This window comes from Peromyscus californicus, unplaced genomic scaffold (assembly GCF_007827085.1).
Source record: "Peromyscus californicus insignis strain IS unplaced genomic scaffold, ASM782708v3 Scaffold_22__1_contigs__length_63687245, whole genome shotgun sequence".
Taxonomy (NCBI): Eukaryota; Metazoa; Chordata; class Mammalia; order Rodentia; family Cricetidae; genus Peromyscus; species Peromyscus californicus.
Genome location: NW_026294525.1, coordinates 2,300,478 through 2,327,017, shown reverse-complemented (window position 1 = coordinate 2,327,017; position 26,540 = coordinate 2,300,478). Strand labels below are relative to the sequence as shown.

Genomic DNA, 26,540 nt, shown 5'->3' with positions numbered 1-26,540 from the left:
GCAGGTGAGATGGCAACAATGCCCTGCAACACGGATGCACCTGTGGGTGCTAGGGGCTAACTGGAGGAATCAAACATGCTTCCTAGGTTGTTGGCCTAAGCAACTAGGGCTGTTATTTCTGAGACAGAACAGTATGGAGTATCATAAATTAGCTTGTGAATGTGATGATTAGATGCAAAGCTTCCATTGTGACAGTCTCTAGGCTCTGAATCCAACTTTCTAGCAATTACATGGGAAGAAACAGGACCCACTTTCCTACCCGTCGTGTGTAAATTTGGAGGGTAGCAATCTAAGTGCGTTGTTCTTACCATCCAGGGGCTAACAGGACACAGGAGTATGAAAGAAGGCATGACAGTAACACTTGACAAGATACGACATCTCAGGTGAAGCAGTAAAGGCAAGCGTGGCACAAATCTTAAATGGTCTTAATAAAAAATTCGGAGCCAGCTATAGGGGTGAATTCTGAAAAATCAGAGAAGCAGAACAAGCCACAGCTAACCTCACCTCGACAACTCCTCATCTGATCCTTTTCCACGAATCCTCAGACTGAAAGCTTCTGAGTCCTCACCCGAATGGATCTAAGCTGAACTGCTGCTAAAAAGCCTAAAAGTTGCCGGGCGGTGGTGGCGCACGCCTTTAATCCCAGCACTCAGGAGGCAGAGCCAGGTGTATCTCTGTGAGTTCGAGGCCAGCCTGGGCTACAGAGTGTGTTCCAGGAAAGGCGCAAAGCTACACAGAGAAACCCTGTCTCGAAAAACCAAAAAAAAAAAAAAAAAGTCTAAAAGTTTAAAAGCTTCTAGTTCCTGGTCCTCACACTTTATATACCTTTCTGCTTCCTGTCATCACTTCCTGAAATTAAAGGCATGTGTCTTTCCCAAGCAAGACATGAGATCTCAAGTGCTGGGATTAAAGGTGTGTGTCATCATACCTGGCTGTTTCTAGTGTGGCCTTGAACTCACAGAGATCCAGATGGATCTCTTCCTCCAGAATGCTAGGATTAAAGCTGTGTGCTACCACTGCCTAACCTCTTATGTATAATATAGTGGCTCTTCTGTTCTCTGACCCCCAGATAAGTTTATTGGGGTGCACAATATATCAACCACAGGCAAGCATCTGAGAAAGATGTTAAGCGTAGGTAATTCTACAGTAAGAGACCAAACAAATAAGACCACACATATGCACGAACCTTCACATATGATCATGGGCACATACATACATACATACATACCAATTCATACTCAACGATGCTTGAGCACATACTCATATACATATAATTTGATGCAAATAGGACTGGTAGAGAAAGAATATGGTGACAATTCAAAGACACTATGTGAGTAGGATTCTCTATGGGAACAGAACTCAGAGAACAAATTTATATAGAAAGAGGATTTATCAAAGTGGCTTACAGGCTGTAGCTAACTAATCCAACACTGGAAGTCCAAGAATCCAGTAGTGTTCAGATGGTCTTCATTATATGCTGGAATCCCAAAGAAGTAGGCACTCTATGCCCATGATGGAATGAAGTCGCAGTCAGAGTGAGCGCAAGCAGAAGAGCAAAGAACTTCTTTCTTCCATGTCCTTTATATAGGCTGCCACGAGAAGGTGTGGGCCAGGTTATAAGTGTGTCTTCCCACTTCAGATGATTAAGAAAAAAAATCTCTCACAGGTATGCCCAGCCACTTGAGTTTTAGTAAAGTCCAGATGTGGTCAAGTTGACAAGCAAGAATAAATGTCACAGACAGTGCCACATCTTTTTTAATATGGTATTTTTTAATTTATTCCTTGAGAATTACATACAGTTATATAATGTATTTTGATCATATCCATTCCTTTCTCCCCCTCCTTCAACTTCTCCTGGAGTTTTCCACCAGTACATCCCCCTCCCATCTTCCTGTCCTCTTCTTTTTGTTTTTCAAAATAACCCACATGCATGGGTCTGGTCCTATTCAGTAGAGCATGATCAACCTACCAGTGGCCACACCACCAAAGAAAATGGACTCTCTCTCCCCTAGAAGCTATCAATTGTCATTAGTTCTTCAAGTAGGGGTAGGGTCTCCTGCTGGAATTTTGACTGGCTTGGTCTTGTAGAAGTCTTAAAGGTAGACACAAATCTTAAAGGTAAAAACAGAAAGCAAAATGGCTCCTGGCACTCAGCACTTAACATTCTTGGAACTGTTTCCAAATGTAGAAAGTATAAACAAGCCTTAGTTTGCTGAGATGTTCACAAGAGATAAAGGAATGGACTCGAAGTGGCTCTCCGGTAAAAAAATAAGTCACAGGAGACTGCCTTGAACATCAAGGGGAGGAAAGCCTGACCGTGCAGAGACATGGCCATCTTCAGGAGCTCTGAGCCCTCAGATTGCTGCTGCAGCCTCTCTTCGCTGCTGGCGCCTGACATTCCAGCTGTAGCACCTGACATTCCAGCTGTAGCACCTGACATTCCAGCTGTAGCACTTGACATTCCAGCTGTAGCACCTGACATTCCAGCTGTAGCACCTGACATTCCAGCTGTAGCACCTGACATTCCAGCTGTAGCACCTGACATTCCAGCTGTAGCACTTGACATTCCAGCTGTAGCACCAGACATTCCAGCTGTAGCACCTGACATTCCAGCTGTAGCACCTGACATTCCCAGCCGTAGTGCCTGCCTCTCCTTGGGGCAGCACTGTGCAGCAGTCAGAGCGTGGGGGAACTTGGAAAACTAAGGCATTCCACAGGAAGACTGAGACACATTTCCAGTTTCAGCGCCCTGCATTAGCTAACTGACAGTCTGTCCTCTGTGACCAGAGGTCAGACGGCCCCTAAAACTGATTGTCATCATAAAGTTAGTTTCATCTGTGAACACATTTGTTTTTCTAATTGATAGCCTGGCAGTTGACACAGCAGTCACCTAGCCGTTTTTCAGCCAATACTTTCAGCTTTCTCCCTGGAGCCACGGGAATGTAGCAAGACCTACATTTCCAGTTCTCCAGAAGTCAGGAGTAGCTGTGCCACAGAGTTCTAGCAAGTATGGCTCCAGAACAATTATCCCACTGGTGCACAGGCATGGTCTGTGATGGTCCTCTATTTTCTCCCTAATGGAAGAAGAAGGTTGAGGACCCAGAGCAGGTGCCTGCCCTCATCAGGAAGGCAACATGGCCTGGTCTGTGTGTGAAAAGCAGACTTTGTTGTGTTAAGCTACTGACATTCTGAGATTACTTCCCACACCTTTCCATACTAACACATAACCAGTGACACTGTGGGACACTGCTCGGTGACCTACCCAAGTGGAAGGCAAAGAAAGCCCGTCAAGACCCAGAGAAGCCCAACGTTGATGTCATACTAACAAAATGCATGCCAAGACTTTCTAATAGCCTGGAAGCCTAAACATACATGTACTGATCATCGGGCCCTACAGGAAATTATCACAGAGTTCGCAGCCCACACATAAACTTGATGAGGCAATGTGAGAACAAGCAGAAGTAGAAAATGTGCAGAAACATGGAAGCTTCCAGGCTGAGCTCAAGCACCTCAAGGTGCCAAAATCAGGCACAAAGAGTGGACAAGACTTAACCTTTTAGCCAAAAGCAATGCAAGGGTGGTTACTTTTCGTCCATGTAACCTCGGGGTATGAGCCACAAGGAGAGCAACTACATAAAAAGAAAGCAGACTTAATGAGAAGACCAAGAAGGATGTAGAGGTGGCTGTACCTGAAGCAAAGGGGGCTCACACTGGCCAGAGCCCATTGTTTTCCAGGGAACCATGAGATCAAAAAAGAGTATCCAAACAAGAATTAAAAAAAAATCAACAGCTGGCTGGGCAGTGGTGGTACACACCTTTAATCCCAACACTTGGGAGGATCTCTGAGTTGGAGGCAAGCCTGGTCTACAGAGTGAGTTCCGGGATAGCCAGGGCTACATGGATTTTAACCCTGTCTTGAAACACACACACACACACACACACACACACACACACACACACACACACACACACACACACACAGGGTCATATCCTCAGTAGCCATGTCACATGTGGCCATAGTGGAAAAACAGGGCAGAATGTAGGGCCTTAAAATACAAAGAGCAGAATCAGGGTGAAATCAGAGAAACATTCCCAACTTCAACCAGCAGGACCTGAGAACTGGCATGAGCAGTTTCTGCAGTCTCCATCACAGTATCCTGAGCACACTCAAGCACTGTACTCCAGTGGGAAGCCAACAGTCCATCTTCTTAGCTCAGAGGTCTCTGAACCTGAGAAGCCTTACTCAGGCCCCATAAAGAGAACTGTGTGAGGAGGGTAGATATGTCCCACCATGCTAGGTGCCTTGACCAAACAAGTCCCTCTGAGACGGAGCGACTGTTTTCTAAGTGGAATCTACAGAGAAACAGATGTTTGTTACCAAAGGAGAAACTGCTTATTTTTTACCAAACTATTGCTCTGTCCCAGTCCAGTGATTCTCAACCTGTGGGTCTCAACCCCTTTGGGGGTGGCATATCAGATACCCTGCATATCAGATATTTACATTATGATTCATAACAGTAGCAAAAAACAGCTATGAAGTAGCAATGTATGGTTGGGGGTCACCACAACAGGAGGGACTGTATTAAAGGGTCACAGCATTAGGAAGTTTGAGAACCATTACTCTAGACACAAAACTATCATTACTCAGGTCCCCTGTTGTCAGGTACAACCACATGGCTGGGTTCTAGCCAGGGCAGCAGGGACAAGCATGTAGGCATGAGTAACATATTTCACTTTGTAAGCTTGATGCTTGAAAGCCTCACCTGTATGACTCTCCAACGGTGGTCAAATGGAAAGTGTGTATAGGAGGGAAAAGCACATCCCACAGACATCCTGCACATATGCACATCCCACAAACACCCTGCACACATGCACATCCCACAGACACCCCGCACACATGCACATCCCACAGACACCCCGCACACATGCACATCCCACAGACACCCCGCACACACGCACACCCCACAGACATCCTGCACACACGCACATCAGACAAACAAGGCTAAGAAAGACTACGTTTATTTTTCTAGCGAGATTACAGTGTATGTAAGACTAGGGGCGCAATTCAAGAGACGCAGTGACACGTGACAGATAAAGACAATTTGGTTTTAAAGCTAAGTCACTAAACAAAAGCAGTGGTCTCAGATATACTAGGAGCTGCACATAATACAGAACTAAAAACATGTGACTGTCCTCTATTACCCAAGGAGCATCACAGTTAAAACTAGTTCATTCTATGTGTGTATTCTTAAGAAAACAAAAAAACCTGTTTCCTCTTGATTATACAGTATTAAAAATGTTTCTCAGTAGCTACAGAGGTAGAATCATGCCACTTCATCCTTGAGTTTGGAAAACACCATCAAGCAGTTCAATAGCAGATGCCTTCCACAGAACATGGCAGCATCATAAAATACACCTGAAGCTTTACGTACAGCAGAAGATTAAATTCTCCACATTAGCTAGAAGAAGAGTTGGTTTCCAACTCAGATACTCTGCAGACGTAAATCTTGAGAATAACACCATTAGCTATAGTTAACAGGGGTACAAGAACGCAGCAAAACGACACCCGGATATTACTAAGGCTTCAGTTCTTTCCTTAATTATTAAATGTACCCAAAGATCCTATCTTAAGGTGTTTTGTTTTTTTAAATCTAAAAAATACCTAGTACCCTGCTTTTGTTGGCCTACTTTACAGACTACCATTTTCAAGCCACTTTTGTGTCACCGTAGAATATTACGTAATGCTCTTGTTTGAATGTGTCCCCCACAAAATTTCTATGTTGAACCCTCTCCTCCAATGTGATGGTCTGAAGGCGCAAAGGGACAATGTAGGAGGTGATCCGGTGGTGAGGGCGGAGCCTCCTTGATGAGATTTGGTGCCCTTGTAAAAATCGTCCCAAGAGCTTTTCCAGCACTAAGGCCATCCATTTATAAACTAGGAAGAATTTCCAAACATCAAATATGGCCTTAAGAAGGGGGGGATGGGAGACAAACGATTGTTTCTGACACTCTATTTAAAGTTTATGGTGTGTTATATAAACTGGAACGTACTCAGAAAAAAGCATTTCTTACTAATAGTTCTCATGTGGAAGTTTAAACTTTTCCTTCTGTCATGGTTTAAGATAAATTCGAAAGTATTCTCTGCCGATACAGCCTGCACTCACGACCCCCTGCCCAACTCGTCCGTAAGGGGCTCAGGCTGCAGGGTCTGGGGGCCCGGGCTCAGCGGGCGCCCTCTGGCGGCCACGCAGCCTGGCCGACGGCTTGGCGCGTGCGCAGCCCCGCCGGACGCGCACCCTCACCGCAACGCGGCCCCGTGGGAGAGAAGCTTGGGGGGCACCACCGGGGGCCGCACCGCTCGCGGGTGCGTTGCAGTCCTCCGTCGTATCGGAGTAGGCTCCCTGGCCGTCTCCTCCCAGGAGCTTGTCGCCGGAAGACGTCCGGACGCAGGCGCTAACGCCAAGCCGCGGTCCCTGGCGCCCTCACCTGCTGTCCGGCCCGCGTTCTCCGGAACTGGCCGCGGGCGTTTTCACGTCACTATGGTTACAAGAAAGCTAACCCTTAAGGCTACGCGCCCCTTCTCTATTCTCGCGAGACTCTGACGTTGCTTCACTTCCGGTCCGTAGGCCGGAGTCCGTTCCCGAAAGCCCTCGCTTCTGGACTACCACACTTCCGGGCACTGCTTCTCTTCCGCCTGCCGGCCCGAGTTCCATGTTGAGCCCGGATGCTGCGGGTGCTGTGTGGCTTGCGGGGCGTGGCGGTGAGTCCGGGGTCAGCAACCTCGTTATTCTCCAGACACCTGGGCCCCTAGGGGCCTGTCCTACCATCCCCCTTACCGCTTCCCTCTTCCCACCCCGCCTCCTCCTCCCCTATCTGCTGTTCCCTACTCTTTACCCCTTCTCTCCATCCCCCTCCCCACTGTCGGTTCCCGGGACCCAGTTGCACACATCTTGGTCTGCCTGGACGAGCACCTTCGGTCAAGCCTGTCTTCCCAACACAGCGACTGCAGATGAGGGAGTTCCCGAGTTGAGTGTCCCAGCGATGGCTACTCCCTGGAGGTGCGCCCTGTTGATGATCCTGTTGTCCCAGGTGGTGACCCTGGTAAAATGCTTGGAAGACGACGACGTCCCGGAGGAGTGGCTTCTTCTGCACGTGGTCCAGGGCCAGATAGGAGCTGGGAATTACAGCTACTTGCGGTTGAACCACGAGGGTAAAATTATTCTCAGGATGCAGAGCCTCCGGGGGGATGCGGACCTGTATGTGTCCGACAGCACTCTGCACCCAAGCTTCGACGAGTATGAGCTGCAATCGGTCACTTGCGGCCAGGATGTGGTCTCTATACCGGCGCACTTCCAGCGCCCGGTGGGGATAGGAATTTATGGACACCCATCACACCATGAAAGCGACTTTGAGATGAGGGTATACTCTGACAGAACTGTGGATCAGTACCCATTTGGAGAGGCTGCCTATTCTGCTGACCCTACAGGAGCCAGTCAGAACCAAGCTTATGCTCCAGAGGAGTCAGCCCAAGAAGAGGAGTCGGTCCTCTGGACGATATTGATTAGCATTTTGAAATTGGTGCTCGAAATTCTCTTCTGAACCCTTATCTGCACGGAGCAGTTAGTTTGCTGTGGACCTTGCTACTTGACCTGGTGAAATTCTGGTTCCTTTTTCTAGACTAGGATGGAAAAATAAAGCCATACAGTTTTGTTACCTCAATTTACTCCCCAACAGGAAAAGCAGCAAGCACAATATTTTAGAGATTAAAATCCCTATAAAAAGGAGTCTGCTCAATAAAATGTTTAAATACATTTTGGTTAGTCAGGTGAGTAAAAAGATTATTGCAGTAACAGGCTGTATAAATCAGATTGTCTTTGTGCTAGTGCAGATGAAATCAAAAGGCTGACCAACTTTAGAATTTATTCTAGACATTCTAAATGAAGTACAGCACTTCAAGTTTTAAAGAGGTACTAAGCCAGGTCAGAAATGGTACATGGTACCCGATACTCAAGCAAGCTTTCCTGGCAGGCACATATTTACAAACTGTTGCTGTGCCAGTTGATGACTATTCCATATCCAGTTGTACCAGATCTTGGGCGATCTGCCCTTTCCTCTGCTTGGGCTGACTGGAGTGCTATGGTTATTAAGTAACTGTAATACTACCTAAGCAGGTCAAGATAGTCATGACAGATGCTAACTTTTCAGACTCAAGAAGTATTTCAAATGAAGTTGCTACCTCTTTCTGCTGATCTCTGGAAAGACAGCACTAAGAGATTAAAATCTGGAGAAAGCCATTTCTCTGACTTTCAAGGGTAGGAGTTGCTAATAATGAAATAAATCAACGTGAAGATGTTTAAGGTTATAGTTAATTTCAAAAAAAGTTCTTTATTGGCATAAAAATGAAAGTGTAAATAAATTGGCACCAAATATCCCAAACATGAGGGTCAAAAACCTATTTTATCCCTCTTTGCTGTTTTTCCCCCTTCTGCCCACTTTCCTGGGTGTTGGGGGAGCTCGCTGACAACAGTCACAAATCCAGCGACCTAGGAGAAAAATTGTTAGTTAATATGGAGTGGAACTTTATTTTTATAGGACTGAGTACAAACCACCTAAACTCACTCCTGAGCTGTCCATAGTGATAACTCTGGGATTTTTCAGTGGGGAGGGGAGTACTAAGCTCCTTAAGCCAAGGAAGAAAATGTAAACAACCTTTAATCAGTGTAAACAATGCAGTGTGGAATTTAGTGCAGGGACAAGATGGGGAAAGGGCACAAAACAATCATTTGTACCTTTAGATCCTTCCTAAAATTCAAATACCATCATGCTTTTAAAACCTCAACAACAGAATTCCTAATGTAGAACTTGTTAATTAATCTGGCTTTCTATGATGGCCTTTCTCCACTATTCTAACAGCACTCTCCATGGCACTTAACTAGCACCTATACCACATACTGAGCTGAACTACTACAGAACCTTAAGTGATTATTCAAGTTGCTTACTTCTAAAGGAATTCCAGGAAACTTAGTTTTATAGAGTACTATACAGTGTTAACTATGCAACTAAGTTCTTAAAATTGCACAATTACCTGTATAATGTTTCAATAGAATTACTGTGATTTACTATTTGATTCTGTGTCCATCCTAAAGTTATCTGGAATTGTCATGCTGCCTCACTTTATAGAAAGATGTCTTAGTATATATAAAAGCATAGCAGTCACTTTGTTAAGTTTCTAAATAGACAACCTTTAAAAATAAAATCAAAGCATTGAAACAAACTGGTGGTGTTACTTGAGCAGTTTTAGTAGAAAACACCAGCTTATTCTATCCCTCAGACAGTGCTTCCAAACCTAACCTAAGCATTCTGCTATCTCACTTCTCCTTTGGTTGCACTATGGGTGAAAATCAGGTAGCTGTGACATGGACAATAACAGCTTGATCATACTTGGAATATGTTCATGCCACTTATGCAACCTTAAAAAAAACGCTGGGAGATCTTCATCACACAAGGTAATGGGCTTTTTTTTTTTTTCATCTTTACCTGATGGAATAGCACCAAGGCCCACACAAAAAGTATGATACCCTCTGTCACACACATCACAGAACATCATTTCTTCTTCATGGTGGGGCTGTCCACATACAATGCATGTCTTACATTCCATACACTGCCATGGGTAGGTCTTAATCATAGAAACAAGCTCCATGGTCATATCCAAGCAAGAAGGGTGGCCTAAATCAAAACCAACATTAATAGCATTTCACAATAGAACTTTTAACTTAAAGCATATAAAATATTAGTTCCCAAAAATGGCTGCCATGATTAATATCACCATAGACACATCAAAATACAAGGTAGAGGATACATGGATTTTAACTACATCTAACAAGCCACTATCCATTTGTTGATTTTTTGGTGGACACCTAGCTGACAACTATAAACCTAGCTTTTGAGGCAACACGCAGGGTGAGGTTAAAATCTTAAGGAGACATCTTTACTTACCACTGTTATCACACTGGGAGCAGTGTATAAGTGATTCAGCCTTTCCTTTCTTGTTGGACTCCTTACCCTTCAGACAAATTCCACATAGAGCATTTGGAATGACCTTTGGCTGGAAGGGTAGAAGAGGGCTATAAATTTATGCCAGAAGAACTCACTATGGGTTCAAAAGGGATTCTGTTTGATAATTTGATAATGAGAACTTTTTTGTAAGACATAAATGGACATAAGATGGATCAGAACATAAAACCCCCTACTGATGAAAGCCTAGACTGCATTCTATAAACTGCATGAACTTGTGTTGCCTGAATGTAGCACTCTGTACTCCCTACACACACAGCATCATCTATATAAAGACCAGGAAGGAAAAATGAAATAGGATGTCAAATGCCACTAATAATTGGGAAAGAAACTCCATGTACCAAATGACCACACATAAAAGCTAAACCTAAGTGTTAAGCAACTTTATATTTACTTTATTTCAAAAACTTATTTTTCCAGAGAAATAAAGCTGATCCTATAAAATCTAAGTTAAAGAAAAAACAGTATTTTAATTGAAAGATGTCTCGTTCATACAGTCATGCATAAATGACTAGAAATCTGAGTTGTATGCATATTCTTGTTCCATGTCTAAAAAGTTAGAACTATGATAAAGGAGAAAAGCATTCACTGACATGTGAAACATAAAGTGTTTTCAGACAAGGAAAAATTGTAGTCAAGGAGGAAATATACAAAGCATATTAAGTATTATTTTTCAGATTAAAAACATACATAGTATTAGGGCTTTAAACATGGTTTAGGATAAAGTATAAGGGGTTTCTTACACCTAAAATGCCAGGGCAAGGAAAGGATATCTGAGCATCATAACCTTGACCTTCACAAATAGTGCTCACATGTACTATATATAGGTGTGCAACAATAAATGGTTAAAAAAAAAAGGGGGGGGACAAATGATAACAGGGTAATAGTCTAACACAGTCAAATACATTATATCTCTTTTCTAAATTACTGTACCACAGAGATCTAAACTCATACTTTTATAAAGCAGTATCACTTTAAATGTTTCACTGCCACTTGTATACCTTATCAGACCTAAATAACTTGTTTTTACTTTTTTTAAATTTCTTTGCAAAAGATGACAGAGGCATTCAAAAACAATTTTTGGCTTATTTATTTTTTAAAAAGTCAACCTTATACATAAATATGATAAAAACAATATCTAGACAATCACAAATGTCTCTACAAAATAATAAATACCATGGAGTTAAACAAACATATAAAATGTCCCCATTGACTACTCTCCATCTCTTCTGTGTACTTTTATACCCTGCTCTTCCAGCATCTGACAGCAGCAGTTAGTTACTCTGCTATTCTTGCTGCATCCTAAGCACATGTTTTCACTGTGTCCTTGACCTCAGTAAAAAACAGAAGTTCACTTCTAAGACTGAATCTTAACTGCCATAATATGCAGCAGAACTTTGAATAACCTGTACTAAATGTAAAAGATAAACTTATTTAATACTTAGAGTTTAGTTAGACACTGGCATAAGTACTCTAATATTTTTTACTAAAGTCAGGGAAGAAACTAAACAATATTAAATTTTGAAAAGAGAATTTCTCATAGGAGACTCTTTACAAAGCAACTCAAAAGGAATAAAACAAATCTAGTTATTCACATTCTAGAGCAATTCAAGTTCTACAATCACTAAAATACACATAATGCCTATAATAAAAGGAGACACTAAGAAAATCCAGGGTTTACCTTTAAAATTATACATAATATTTTGTTAAACCATTTAAAATGTTTTCTTACCCAATAATCTTCATCTTGTTGAAAAGAAAAATATGGGGAAAGACAGAAAGAATGGGGAAGGGGAAGGGTGAGGAAGTAGGAGAGAAGAGTCAGCAGTAGACGAGGGACAGAGATGGCACTGCAGCATTTCCTACAGGGTGCTGCAGTTCCACATACAAAAGCACACTGTCCTGTCAGCACCCAGTCTTAACAGGCCACAGAGCCTGCACCCAGAGCCTCACGACAAACTAAACACCAGCACTGAGAGAGAGAGAGAGAAGGTGCAAAAGTCCCTTGAAGATCATGGGGGAAGGCCCTGTGCCTCTTTGAGACCCTGGTCTCTTTCAAACAATTGCAACAATCATTCAGTTTTCTTCAGCCAACAGCCCTCAGTATCTCAAATAAAAGGCTCATGTATACTTACTTCTCTTGTTGAAAAATAGCAAAATAAGTTGAAACTTTCATGGTAGCATTAACATAGTATGGATTTTAATTATATATGTGTAGGCCTGAAGCCTAACAATTAGACTTTAATTTCAGGTTAATGTAACCTAAGCAATACTGTCCTACAAGTTAAGGGCAAGCGCTAGTCCATCTTATTAAACCACATACATTATCATGTTTCTTAACTCCCTTATTTTAAAATGTGTGCGTGTGTGTGTGTATGTGTGTGTGTGTGTCTATGTCTGAGTGTCAGATTGAAGTACCCTAGTATTTAGGCACATCTTGGCTCATTAATACTTTTCATAAAGAGGTTAACTTTCAATAATCATGTTCACATTAACATATAATATCTATATATTGACTGTTCCTATCTTTGAAATACAGATTATAAAATGTTTGTTTTGCACATGCGGCTCCCTTGAGTGCTATTAGCTAAGATTAATCTATATGATTCATTTACTAGATCAGTGATGGTATGGATAGTTCTCCATTCCTAGCCTGTGTTATATGTCTGTTTCAATATTCTCTATTTTACAATGCAGGATGAACAGGCTCCTTGTTGAAAAGCTTCCTCAGCCCTGAACAGCTGCCACTGCCACTGGCACCTCCAAGACAGTGACACACACCGGCTCCTGTAGGCTGTTTCTAAAATGTAATCTTTGGAGTTTGTTTGGTTTCAATTATTAAGCAGTAACTCAAATCTTTAGTTTACAAAGCATAGATAAGCTATACATGTTAAAGAAAAAAACAAAACAAAACCAAGTACAAAATCACACAGCAGCAGCTTACTGAGGCTGTCCTTGGAAGGATTCCTTGCTAAGTAAACCAACAATCTGCTGGCCATGCACAAAAGCTTGTGTTTTAAGTGGATCATACATAGGCATTTCTAATAACTTATGGAACATTATAACTTACTAATGCACTGTCAGAAAGTGTTCCAGTGAGGCTGAGGGAAAATGACTCACAGCTCACTTCTGCTTGTTTTCTGTGCTACATGTCATTTTTATGCTACATATGTAGAGTCTAATACAACCAACACCAGAACAACTGTATGCTGTGCCATCGCCACCCATGTCCTAGCGGGACACTAACTCCCCCCTCTACAACACTCCTACATCCTTTTGCACCACAACAACTGCTCACCCTCACCCAGCCTTCTGAAGGAGAGAGGTAGACAGAAAAGATTCTGATCATCTATGACCTTACTCTGAGAATAATCAGATCCATAAACTAGGCTTCAGTCCTTGTCACAGCATGATATAAGTAACATGCTTCACTGTTTTCTATCCCAAACTTGGCAGAATTTGGCAACTGGATCCAACAATCCTTAGAATAAGCCCAGATCTTCTCAATGAAAGGCACTACACAAACCCCAAGGTGGGTGTAAGTCCATTCCTACTTCACAGCTCACTAAGTTTAGCTTCACCAACTGTTTAGATATTCAAAATCTAGACAATTATGCCCTGTACTAAAAAAAAAAAAATAAATAAAATCAAGTTCTGCCTTGAAACAGTATTTTAAAAACTCATATTTGCATGGCTATTACTTGAAAGGGTATGAAGACCCATAATTTGTTTATATACAGGAAACAGAAGCTATACCATGACCAGAAGTGACAAGAAAGCCACCAGGGAAGGAAAGCAGTGGGCAGGTGCACAGCACAGGGTCGGAGCGAGCCCAGCAAGCCCAGCTCCTCAGCTCAGAGTTAACGGTCTCAGGGAGAGGCTGCTCAGGGAAGAGGCTGAGTCAGGGGCTTTTTTCTTCTACCTTGTACCCAGGAACTGACTTGGACAGTACAGAACGTTTGGAGCCATCTTTTCTTGGAGTGGCCACTTTGTCTTTTGATTTCTGTCTTCCCTGGAAGGTGTCCTCCTGGCTGTCAGGGGGGCTGTCTCCTTCAGACACATTGCCTGAGGAGCTGTCCTGTAGCAAAAGAAGTAAAACAAAGGTTCCTTGGAATTAAGACCAAGTTGAGTCTCAGGGTTTTTTTTTTGTTTGCTTGTTTGTTTTATTTTGTTTGCTTTTTTAAGATAGGGTTTCTCTGTGTAGCATTGGCTATTCTTACTCTGTAGACCAGGCTTGCCTCGAGCTCAAAGATCTGCCTGCCTCTACTCCTGTGTGCTGGGATTAAAGGCGTGCACCACCACCACCTGGCAAGTCTCAATTTTTTAAATGACACAAAACATTTTTTGAAATTTTATCCAATGAAAAATATAAAGATGATTCTAAGAAATTTATTTCTAATAGAGTAAAAAAAAAAAGGCCATGTTAAAAGTTATTTGCCCTTCTAATAACTCTATTTCTATTAGCAAGTATCCTAGTCAACTATGTTTTCTGATTTAAGTCAATAAAAATGGAATTATCAACTTCAACTATTATATTACACACCTTCAAAATTTTTCATGCCATGGGGATGCATATTCTTTTATATTTATAAAAATACTTATTTTTCCTGAGTGATAGAAGTCATTATGAAAGTCCTTTAAATATATAATCATGTTCAAACTGTAAAAGATGCAAGGCCATACCCCTACCTACAATAATATGACATATTTTATTTGTTCAAAGGACAAGACCTCAGTATCTGACCATTGAATTCATTTTATAATTTAAAGTTTTATAACAACTTTATATTCACATAAATTATAAACACTGAAGGAAAAGAATTAAACACCCTGCAGTGACTGAGCACATGAACACGTCTGTCTCTTTCTGTTTTCTCAGTGTATTTATATTCTACAGAGGCCCAGGCTCTTTCATACATACCCTATAGCCTTATAATGTGGTTTCATTCTGGCAGTATAATACTGCATGTGTGTGTACATGTGATCACACTGTATATGCATCAATGTACACATGATCAATGTGTGTACACAATCTCAATCATGTTGGTAAAGTACTATAAGCATTTTCTCATATTCTTTGAACTGCATTTCTTTTGTGTAAGTGTATCACCACTGTGGATAAAGATTTATTTCTAAAATCCACTAAAATCAACTTTTTTTTTTCTATTTAAACTTTGCTAACATCTAATTAAGTCCTTAGAATTAATTGTTATCAAATTTTCCAGGTCAAAATCTGTGAAAAAATGCTGGGTATGCTGTCAAAATGCTTCCCTCAGATATTAGATTAATTTATATTCCTCGGAACAGTGTAATAAAATTGAGTTCATCATTCCTAAATTCCATAGCTCCTTTCCAGTAACTGACAGGAGGCATCATCACTTGTTTAAGACCTTGTTTCATGTAACACATAAATATGTGTTAGAAGCTGTTGCAGACAGGGAAATATAATGCTACTCAATGACAGCACATATTTGAGTTGGCTACAATGTAAGGTATAAGATGGCTGGAGCTTAATGTGTACTTCTGAAGAAAGTCACAACCCCAAACCACCACTGTCCTTCAGCCCCAAAGGCAAACTTCTACTTTTTAGCAGCTTAATTTTTTTGTATAAAAAAAGGCACCCAGAGAAACTAAATACACAGTCCAGCATGTTAGTAAGCTAATGTTTTCCTACAGGAAGCCTCAGGTTAAGCAAAAGGAGCACAAGGTAATGTGCTGCCCTGGCCCAAGAAAACACATTTCTCGACAGCAAAGCTCAGTCTGCTTTGTTCAGTACTGTCATCGGCATAAGCAGCAAGTTGGATACAAGAATTATTAATGTTCTATACAATTGCCTATCTTGCTCAAAATATAAGATTTCAATATAAAACATGCCTAAAAAAGCAATGAACAACCTGCTTACATCAGCACACAATAAATATTCATGGTGAAAATTTTCTAGAAATATATGCAATTGTCCTGTTCAAACAGTATGGTAATAAAGTTCAACTTAACATTCTAGGAAAGCAATCATCAAGTCATCAAAGGATGCCTCCTGTTAAGGTAAAGTCCTACCGAAGTGCCTTTATTTTTCCGCTTCTCATCCCCTCGACCATCTTCGCCATCATCTGAATCACCATCACTATCTAGTGCCGGGAGCTCTGGGTCCAGGGGCGGCTCATACAGGGCTGTGTTTAATGGCAAGTACCGAAGCTCATCTGGTGAGTACCTAAATTCAGAAAGGTTGCTTTCATTCTTCCTTGAATATTAAATAGGTAAAAGCTACCTTTTAAGCTGTGAAATTAGCCTTAAGCTTCTCACAAATACTTCACAAAAATAGGGCAGGAGATTTTTTTAATTTTGATCATCAGGTGGGAATAAGTAATAAATTTTAGAAATCTGAACATTTTTTCCCAACTGATCATGCAGTTGATCCTACCTAAATGTAATGTTTTTCCCTTTACCCTCAAGGCAAGAAAAAAATAATGAATAATGTGTCAACAGACAAGAGTGAAACCCAAGCAGTCCAGGGCAACACATGAACCCCTGGACCCAGGCCATCTCATGTTCATGTTCAGCTACATATACTGAGTTGTGGCAACTTCTGAGCTGCATCCTTACACTCAATAGGCTCAGCAGAGAGTCTACCTCATGAGACTGACAAGACAACTAAGCAATTTCATGAAGTACACTGAACAATTAGGAAAGCTTTTAATAGCAGTTACTTTAAAACATTTTGTGAAGCATGCATTTACACCAACATTTACACATCTAGTCTGGTGGCACACAGCCCGCCTGGCCTCAAGACATCACAGCAGAACAAAGGGACTGGCAGAACACCACCAGATTTTTAGCAACTTCCAGATTAAAAAAATTTAAGTTAAAATTTTGCACAATTAGACTATCAAACAGCAAGTGTAGTTCTATGCACTGTGGTAAATCATGTTTTCTGAAGAACATCTATTCTGAGAACAGGTTTCTAGAATGAGGTCATCTGCTGGAAGAAAAGCTAAGGTTTTGAAACAAGAGGAACCCATTAGACCTGGTTTGAAAGGTTTTGGTTATATTTAGGATGGAAACCGGAAATAAGTACAATTACAGGAAGGTGTGTCCATGCTTGCCCTGGTACTTACTCTGTCCCTTCTTTTAGTCACACGCTCCACTCTGCACTGCATTTTGTGAGCACCACTTAAGAAGGCACTGGAGAGGAATCTGAAGCTAAACCTACCAGAGACTCTGATTTCAGAAAAGCTTCCCAAGAGTACCAAACTACTGGGCTGTGTGCCACAGTGTGAGTACCAAAGAGCTACAGATCTCAGGGACTTGTCTGTGACAAATCCAGAAAGGGCAGGCAGAGTCATGAGCACTCCATGCTTCATCAGGAGGCCTGCACATTCAGATAGAATGGCATTCTTTACACAGAACCCAAGAAGAAAAATGCAGACACAAATCCTATTTGTGTTTTGGTGTCACTGATAAATGTGTTTAGGAGGCTCTGAAACCAAAGATAACTAAAAACACTGAATACCTCTTATAATACTCCTGGAACTGTCCGGGGATGAGAGCCACTGGGTAAGAACTGACCTTTGTTCGGTCTGTTGGCAACACTTTGTACTTTCCTTGAGGCACTTGGATAACCTGTGTTAACATCAAGAAACGTGAAAACTGACCCCAACCTGGGAGTCTAGGCTTCAAGAAAAGAATTCCCATGTGTACACTCCATATATGTCCCCACTCCATAGAAAAGCTAGCAGTTTAAGTGATGCTGTAGCAACAATCAAAGGGATGGTTAGCACTTTCTGGCTGCATGCTTGAGTTCTGTGCCTGTTATTCACCAGGTGCACAGACTCTGAGGAAAGGAGGGATGTCTCTGGCTCACCACCGTCTTTCACAAAGTTGAAAACCTCTCTGGAACTCAGCTGCTCCTTCTATGAAATGTGGAGACACTGGTCTAACCTCATGAGGCTCCCATCAAAACCAGAGACAAGCACAGTATGCTGCTCTTACCACTCTTGGGACACAGGAATTATGATACATAGCTACTGTTAGTCTTGCTCAGTAAACTCTCAATCAAAAAGAAGAGAGATTCCAGGAAAACGAGAGGGGAAGAGGGCAGGGAAATGGCATTATTCAATACATCATTAAAAATGGTATCTTTAACTTCTGTGAGAAAAGAAATACAGCTAGCACCATAAAAATAATAAATAATAATGATAATAATAATAATAAGATAAAGGGAGTGATGACCATTCTGCAATAAAAACAAAGAAGACCCAGATACTACTGAACTAAGTCCCCTACATGTGTCTGTAAGTCAAAGTACGCTCTTCTTTCTTCCATGCGTTCCCGGTTTAAGTTGCTATTAAACTCGGCCGCCTTCTTGGCAGCTTTCTTAATGTACTCAGGTACTTTGCTGGCTTCAACTTTCTGAGTATTCTGTTGTTGCATTTGCTGAAAGAAAAATATTAGTTAGAAATCATAAATAATTTTATAAAAAGTTTCCCCACCCCCTAAAACAGATGTCAGTCACTTCAAATCACTTACAGAATACTCTTTATAATGATCTGTAATTCTCTGACGTTCCTTTTCTTGTAGAATAACAGAATATTCAGCATGTTTAGCTGGATATTCTTTTATCATTAAATCAATCACTTCATCACTGCGCAATGCTGTTAAACCTATTTTAGAACACCCCCAAAAAGTAAAGAAAATCTTTTAAGGCCAAGTGAACACAGGTACTTTTTCAAAACTAGTTTCTTTTTCAAACTATTCTACATTAAAAAAACAAACAAAAAAAACACAACAATCAAAGCAAAATTACTACATTTTAAAATAGTAAAAGTTACTCTTCATAATAAAGTCAAGCAGTCAAAACTAAAGGTTATCTAGTAAGGACAAAGAAATCAATTTTTCAACCAAATGAGTTTTAGATTTTACATAAAGTATAAGAATATACTTAGAAATAATTGTGAAATAATGATATAATTATATATAATGATATAAGCCACTAATAATACAGGATATATAAAAAATTATTTCTCAATATATATTTCCTACTCTCCAAATCTCTATATCAGAAATATTATAATCAATTCACATTTCACATTCACCAGTCTATACACGCCATGTAGATTTTGTCCACTGCAGTGATGAATTTCACACTGAAAAGTACCTTTAGCATTAACACACTCACCAAAGAAAAAGGATATATAAAGTATATGCTATGATGAACTAACAATTTAATAAGATTTGCCTTTTAAAAGATAAGGATCTATGGGTTAAATCCCCAGCACTACAGAGAGATAAAAGCCTATACTTAGATACAAATATACATTTTATTCATGTCCTTTACATTTTAAAATGAAGTCAACTTAGCATTTAAGTAATCTATTTTATTAACTTTGTAAACACTTTAGGACATGTGACATTTATCCAGTATCACCTACAGTGTTCAGCATAAAAGACACACTACGTGCTGATTACCTAGTGTGCACTGTGTTTCTGTAATGACGTTTAATTCTCTCAGGTAGAGTTTCTCCTTGTGAGATAAATCTCGTCGCTCTAAATCTCCAAAAGCAGAACAAAAGGAGTATTAAAAACTAAAACTATACATTTGAAAACTTTAAAAAATTTTAAAAACTGTTTTAAACACATCTCTTACTGCATATTCTAAGTATCATTAATACTGAGGTAACTACACAAACACAAAAAAAAATCTTACAAATTAGAGAAATAGACATTAGAAAACTAAAACTAGAATAATCCAAAGTAAAGCATGCAACTACATTAGGGCGGTTCATCATGAACGGTTCTCTACAGTCCAGGCACGGCTTAGAGCTAACTCTATGCTTGAAGTCAGAACAACAGGAAAATCAAAAACCTTGGCTATAAAGTGATTTTTTTTTTTTTTCAAAATTAGCCTCAAGTAGTTAGGTATGGTGACACACACCTGTAATTTCACTACTTACTCTGCCCTTAAATAACTTGGTGGCACCTAAAAACATACTAACTATAGAGTCTGAGGTGCTGAGTGATAATGTAAACTACATTCAGCAAGTGTACTTGCTTTGTAAGTATGTAAAATAGAAATCATTCATAACCAAGACCTGGAATTGTTAGGGGTCAGATGTCATCCATTATACACACTAAGCCTTAAGTACCTGGATATTTCCGCTTGAAGGAAGTCACACCCAGATATTCACTGACTTGTTCCTGAAGCATATAGTACTCTCCTGTTTCATCAGGTGGCCATTTGTACTCTATTAAGTTTTCTGCTGGGTAGTAACTAAAGCTGAGACATAAACACATATTATGCCTTACATGTGGCATTTATTACATTTTAATCATTTATATTTCAAATTATTTTAAAATAATTTGAAGTACTGAAATTCATTTTTATTACTGCTATATTTATCAAGACAAATTACAAAAGAATAAAAATAATTATCTAAAACCTCACATAAAAAAATTCACTGAAAGTGGCAATTTCTATACATGCCAAGAACCTAAGGCTAGACAGAAGGCTCAGTAGTTAAGAGCACTTGTGGCTCTTGGAAAAGACTAGAAGTTCAGTTCCCAGTATCACATTAAGCAGCTCACAACCACCTATGACTCCAACTCCAGGAGATCTAGTATGATCTGGTCTCTGCAGGTACCACACCCACATGTGCATACATACATAAAGACATATAAATAAAAATTAAAAAAAAAAAGACTCCTAACTTCTAGGCCTAAGAGACCAAACCAAGGCAGCAACAACTCTTGAGTCTTTTTAATATTCACTACAATTACTTCATGCATACCAGATACAACTTAAGCAACTTCTGATCCTTGTCTATCTCTCAGTAAGTCACAAACACCAAGAAAAACAGAACCCTAGGACCTCTTTCTCAGTGAACTAGACAGTAAGCTATAATTTATTTCTTATGCTCTACGAACCCAGAAGCAAAGAACAGACCTGTTTTGGAAGTTCAGGTGTACTGCACACAACTATAATCCTGAATCTCAGAGTATTATGACTGCCTCAATCTGGACCATCTAACTCTAGAGTAGAGGCAAGAGTGTAACAGTACTCTATTACATTTATTCATTTTAAGAAAAAACTTTCCATTTCCTTTTTGCTGTTGAGTTATGGGACTTCTCTACATATTCTACAAATTAATTCCTTTATCAGATATACGGTTTGTAAGTATTTTCTAGCATTCTATGGCTCTTTTTACCCTACAGTTGACAGTGTCACATTTTTCCCCCGTTTATAAAATTTTGATGTTGTCTAAGTTGTCTGTTTTATAACTTTTGTTTTGGTGTTATATCTAATAATCTGTTGCTAACTCAGGGTTTTCTAGGCAGTTTTTATATTTAGGATTTGGATTCTTTCTGAGCTACTTTTTGCATGTAATATGACAGGAGATGAGGTTCCTTTCCATACTTTTTATGTTTATATTACTTCCTAGCACCAGGTTTGGGAACAGTGTTTCATGGCGCATGCCTTTAATCCCAGCATTCTGAGTTTGAGGACAGCCTCATCTACATAGTGAGTTCCAGGACAGTCAAAGCTACATAGTAAGACCCTGTCTCAAAAAAACAAAACAAGAAAAAAAAAAGAAAGAAATAGACAGAGAAGTAAAACAGATGTTTCTCCAAAAATACAAATCAAATAGACAAAAAGCACCTAAGAAGATATACAGCAAATATTACTAGCCATGGTATACAAAACCAAATCACAGGGAGGGATGACTTCATCTCTTTCAGTACGGCTATCATCAAACAAGAAGAACCAAAAATAATGCTGCAGGGTTGTAAAGTATTAGAAGTCTGTGTGTTGTTGGTGGGAACACAGAATGGTACAACTGCTATGGAATGTATGGAAGGTCCTCCAAGAGCTAAATATAGAATTACCATATGATACAACTTTCTACTTCTAGTTATATGCCAAGGTATTAAAAACAGGGATTCTGAATGCCAATGTTCACATTAATTACCCCAGCCTATAGGTGAATAAACAAAATGTAGTGATACATACAATGGAATATCCTATTGTTCAGGCTTAAGGAAATTCTGACATGAACTCCAACACAGATGAACCTTAAAGACATTCTGCTAATGGATAAGCCAGATGCCACAGGGCAAGTGCTGTATGACTCACACTCAGGGGCAGAAAGTAGAGCTGCAGTAGAGGGCAGCCAGAGGCAAGGAGAACAGGCGGCACTGGAGGGTTAGCCATTTGAGTTACTGAGTTTTGGAACAGGATGACAGGACAGTAACGGTCGCACAACACTGGGATGTGATTTATACCACTGAACTACACACTAAGCAGTGTGTCAATGCTGAGTTTTATGTACCTAATTTACCGTAATTCTTTAATAGTTCTCAGGAACAAGACCTACTTTGGTGTTGTATTATATGACCTTTTTTTTTTTTCTTAAGATTTGTTTTTTTTAATTTTTTGCTTTGTGTGTACATGTGTGCACACGCATCTACGGAGGCCAGAGTGAGACACCAGATCCTCTGCAGCTCACAGGCCATTGTGAGCAGTCATGTGGACACCAGTAACCAAACTCCAGTCCTCTGAAAGAGCATCAAGCACTCTTAACTGTTGAACCATTTCTCCAGCCCATAAATGTAATGTTTAATAACTGCTTCTGCTGCCTGGTGTGGGCAAGGGAAGAAGAGGACAAAACAAGCTACAAAAGCTACTCCTGAACCTTAATGTAGCAGTACCTGAGATCTTGACTGCAAGTCTCACAACTTCTGGAGCTGTCTCCTGAGCCCATTCGCCTTCGTTTAGATGGATGGGTCCCATCATTTGAGTTCTCTTCATTATCATCCTGTACATTTAAACAATTAGAAAAAAACAGAAAATAAAAGAATCAATTAAAAAACAAAGAATGATTATGTATCTTTCCAGTTTGCCTAGGACTCAACAAGAGAAAGCATATTTCTAACTAGTGTCTTTAGAAAACTTAATTTCCTACAATAATTAAAAGGACAAAGAACTTGTTATAAGCAAGAAGTGGAATAAAACTAAAAACTGACCTTCAATTCAAACAAAATAAAAATTTTAACTACAATTTTAACTTTCACTTTCTTACCAACTGGGTGGGTGTATACCACTCGAAAATTAAAGCAAGTCTTCCTATTTGAGCTGGGGAAAAAATAAGCATCAACAAATTTTATAGCACCCTCCAACTTACACCTGGCTCACAGGAGTGTATTCTAATTAGCTACTTTGGAGACACAGGACCGAAGGCAGGTTACCAAGTCTAACTACATTCTCTTTCTTACACTGCAGAAATTAAGCACACTGTGATAAGCTCATCCAGGATATATGTTGTTCAGCCATTCCATAAAGGAAATGAGTAACTGAATGGTTTTAAAACAATTTACATATTACTCGAGGCTTATTTTTTAATTTTTTAATAATAAAAAGTCATATTTTTAATCAAGGTTAATACAGCTCCTAACACTACTACTCGCACTATATATTAAAATAAAAACCTTCGAAAAAGAATAAAGAGGCAGCACAGGTCACCATACTGGGAACTGCCCTCCACTAGCTGTGTGGTAATGCTTACTTCAAGCTGATGCAAGGATTAAGTAAGCAATATGTGGAGAGCACTAAGCGCCAGGGCTAGCACATAACTGTCTGATATGTTAACGTTATTAGTGGTACGGTTTCACATTTTGTCTCTACTACCTAGGAACTTACTGAAATTGTTTTCCAAATAGAAAAACATTGAAATAATTCTCCTCTTCACTCATCAAAAATGAAGTCAATTAAACAGACTGAATATTTACGACTAACAGTCAAGTAGAAATAGAAAAAGAATATTTTTTCTTAAAATTTATCTTTTTTATAGTACTCATACATTGGACAGTTCATTTTAAGCACTTAAGTACCTATTTTATGTGTGAACATGTTAAGGGTTTTCGTTTTTGTTTTTGTTTTTTTTTTTTAGGGCAACAAATGTCCTTTAGTTAAAAACAATGATTCTCTTGAAAAGAAACAAAAACAGAAGTTGACACTGAGAAGTTTAGAAGCAAGAGGTGGGCATTCCGAGGTCTGCTTTCGTCACAGGCCCTCTCAGCGGCAAGGTCCTCAGGCCACCCTGGCCCGCCAGCCCTCGGCTCCGGGGAGGTCCGCGGGGAGGGGACGGGGCACGTGGCCCGGGCCCCTCGGCTGAGGTCCGCGGGTTTGAACCCGCTTTCCTCCGCCAACTCCGGACCCCGGCGCGGGTCCCGCTCGGCGTCTTCCTGACTCCGATCCCCAAGGCCGCAACTTTTCCGAGTTTCCCGGGCAGCGGGCGACCCGCCCGTGCGCCCCGGCGCTTCGTCCCAGCCACTCCTCTTGTCTCTTCCGGTCCCCACTACCCCGGACAACTTCCCACACCGCCGTGCAGGTCGGCCCCGGGTCCGCGCCCACCGTCGGCCGCACTTGTTGCTCCCCGACCCGCCGCCGGTCCCCGCGGTCTCTCCGCTCCCCGCCCCGGGCCCGGCCCGGCCCACCGCCGCCGTTGGGCAGCGCGGTCGGCTCACCTTCGGGGACTGCGCTCCGGGGGAGGCCGGGTCGCTGTCGCACCGCCGCGGGGACAGCGCCGCCCCGGGCCCGGCCGCTGCCATGAGCCCCAGCGCCCCGCGCCGCCGCCGTCGCCGCCGCCGTCGCCTGGTCCCGGCCGCCGCCGCCGCCGCCGCCGCCGCTGTCGCGCGGGCCGCCCGGCGCCCCGGCCCCGCCCCCTCCGCCCGCCCGCCCGGGGGCCGGCCCCTGCCGCCGCGCGCCCCGCGGCCCGCCAGCGCCACCGCCATGGCCGCCAGCGCGCCGCCGGCCCAGACCCGCACGCCGCTCACGTCAGCCGGCCGCAGCCGCGCGCCTCCGCCGGCCTCCGCCGGGGCCCGCCGCCCTGCCGCCTGAGCCCGGCGCGCCGCGTCCGGCCCGAGCCCCGCCGGCCGGCCGACGCCTCGGCCCCAGCCCCGCCCGGGTTCCCGGCCGCCTGGCGAGCTCGCCGCCGCCCCTTCCCTGCGCCCCCGGCCCGGCCCTCCGCGTCAGCCGCGGCTCCGCCGCCCCGCCCCGCCGCGGTCCCGCCCCCTCCCCTCCTCCGCCGCGCCGTCAGCCGGGGGTCCCCAGCCCGCCGGGCCCTCCCTACCCAACCCGGTCCCCGCTCCTCCCCTCACCGGGCCCCATACCCGCGGGCCGCCCTTCTCCACCGGGTCCGCGCTCCCTCCTGTGAATGAAGGATGGGTGTCCCCGCTCCGCTACCTCATCCCTCCCCGGCCCTGAGGGTCGTCCGTTTCAGGGGCCCCGCCTCCGCCCCTTGTGAGATTCCCGCTCCCTGCCTTCCTCTTCCTCCACCCTCTGTCCTTTCCCCTTCTCCACCCCACCTCTCCATCTTCACCCTGCACATCCCAGGATCCCCAAGGCGCCCTTGGCTCCTTTGTTTTCACATCTGCTTCTGCTGCTGCGACCTTGGGACAGTGGCCCTAATGGCCACGCGAAAAGTCAGAGCGGCTTTCTAGCTGGGCTGACCCAGACAGTCCAGGAGAACATAGGTGGCGGTCCCCAAGACCACATGACGAGACTGGCTGAGCCCATAAGCACCTGAAGGACACAAGACTGGGAGGTCCTGGAAATGGGACCATGGTGTTTGGCTAGGGTTTCTAATTTACCTGTTGGACTTCCCCATGGCATTTGAAAGTTCCTCCCGGCCTTTGAAAGGAGTACAGAGGAGCATGGAAGGTCCAGAGGACAAAGGAGGGGCAGAGAGCCCCCACACACACGACTCCCCACCTCTTCTCAGAGGGAGTACAGGACCAGGTAGATAACCTGGAAGGTGGTGGTGATCTAGCAGAAGGCTCCTGGATTTTAGAATTCTAGTTCCCTTTCATCACCAGGGTGGTTCACAGCATGCAAGAGTCTGAGAGACCTCATGGATGACTTCTAACTCCTGACAGGAACACCAGCACCTTTCTCCCCATCTGAATTACGCATAGTGCGTGCAGGCGAAAGATGAAGTCAACAAATACAGACTGGGCCTTCACTTGCACAAAGCAGAGGTGAAGGGAGTGCCATAGATGAGGGTGTTTGCCCTATAGATCAGCAACTTCAAGCTAAAGCAATACACAAATATATAATTGAACTTAAGGGCAGCTTAGATGGGAGAGCGCTTACTTGCAAATAAAAACGAAACAAAAGATTTTAATGTTATAAAACTTGAAAGTTAAGAAACAAGGACAAATACAGGGAGATGTAACATGGAAATTGGGATTTGTCTCTGTTTCTTTCCTGTTGTGATAAAAATACTCTGACAAAGCAATTATGGGAGAAGGGGTTTCTCTGGCTCAGTCCAGTAGGCACATCATGCACAGAGTGCAGAGAGTGATGAATGAATGCACTCAGCTCACTCTTTGCTTCCTGTGTGGTCCAGGATCCTATCCCAGGGTATGGTGCTACCCACAGTGACCTTGTCTTCCCAACTCAATCTAATTAAGCTATT

General features: G+C 42.3%; 4 protein-coding genes across 33 annotated transcripts in view; 2 read left to right on the top strand and 2 right to left on the bottom strand.

The window, feature by feature from the left end:
• Positions 1 to 6,571, bottom strand: part of Wdr27 (WD repeat domain 27) — a 218,310-nt gene extending 211,739 nt beyond the window's left edge. For 24 of the 29 annotated variants that reach the window (XR_008221069.1, XR_008221073.1, XR_008221074.1 and 21 more), the window contains exon 1: positions 6,073 to 6,167. The gene's annotated coding sequence lies outside the window, so the exon portion shown is untranslated. Of the gene's footprint in view, positions 1 to 6,072; positions 6,423 to 6,486 lie in introns of those variants that run through there. The other 5 variants (XR_008221077.1, XR_008221078.1, XM_052750750.1 and 2 more) reach the window with 3 other exon arrangements.
• On the top strand, positions 2,328 to 6,602 carry LOC128118727 (uncharacterized). Its single transcript, XM_052751566.1, has 2 exons — positions 2,328 to 2,675; positions 6,123 to 6,602. The coding sequence occupies exons 1-2, from the start codon at positions 2,328 to 2,330 to the stop codon at positions 6,600 to 6,602; spliced, it is 828 nt and encodes a 275-aa protein (XP_052607526.1).
• Positions 6,603 to 6,611: 9 nt separating this feature from the next.
• CUNH6orf120 (chromosome unknown C6orf120 homolog) lies at positions 6,612 to 8,369 on the top strand. Its single transcript, XM_052750753.1, has 2 exons — positions 6,612 to 6,760; positions 6,940 to 8,369. Exons 1-2 carry the CDS (start codon positions 6,725 to 6,727, stop codon positions 7,597 to 7,599), a joined length of 696 nt encoding a protein of 231 aa, XP_052606713.1. The 5' UTR covers positions 6,612 to 6,724; the 3' UTR covers positions 7,600 to 8,369.
• On the bottom strand, positions 8,360 to 24,699 carry Phf10 (PHD finger protein 10). Of its 2 annotated transcripts, none has more exons than XM_052750751.1 (12): positions 24,589 to 24,699; positions 22,774 to 22,880; positions 20,214 to 20,344; positions 19,537 to 19,620; positions 18,598 to 18,731; positions 18,355 to 18,504; positions 17,582 to 17,691; positions 16,129 to 16,282; positions 13,997 to 14,152; positions 9,997 to 10,105; positions 9,538 to 9,726; positions 8,360 to 8,543 (listed from the first exon to the last, which is right to left on the bottom strand). In XM_052750751.1, the coding sequence occupies exons 1-12, from the start codon at positions 24,670 to 24,672 to the stop codon at positions 8,458 to 8,460; spliced, it is 1,494 nt and encodes a 497-aa protein (XP_052606711.1). In that variant the 5' UTR covers positions 24,673 to 24,699; the 3' UTR covers positions 8,360 to 8,457. The 2 variants fall into 2 exon arrangements, with proteins under 2 accessions (XP_052606711.1, XP_052606712.1); XM_052750752.1 differs by having other exon boundaries at positions 19,537 to 19,614.
• Positions 24,700 to 26,540: the final 1,841 nt, after the last annotated feature.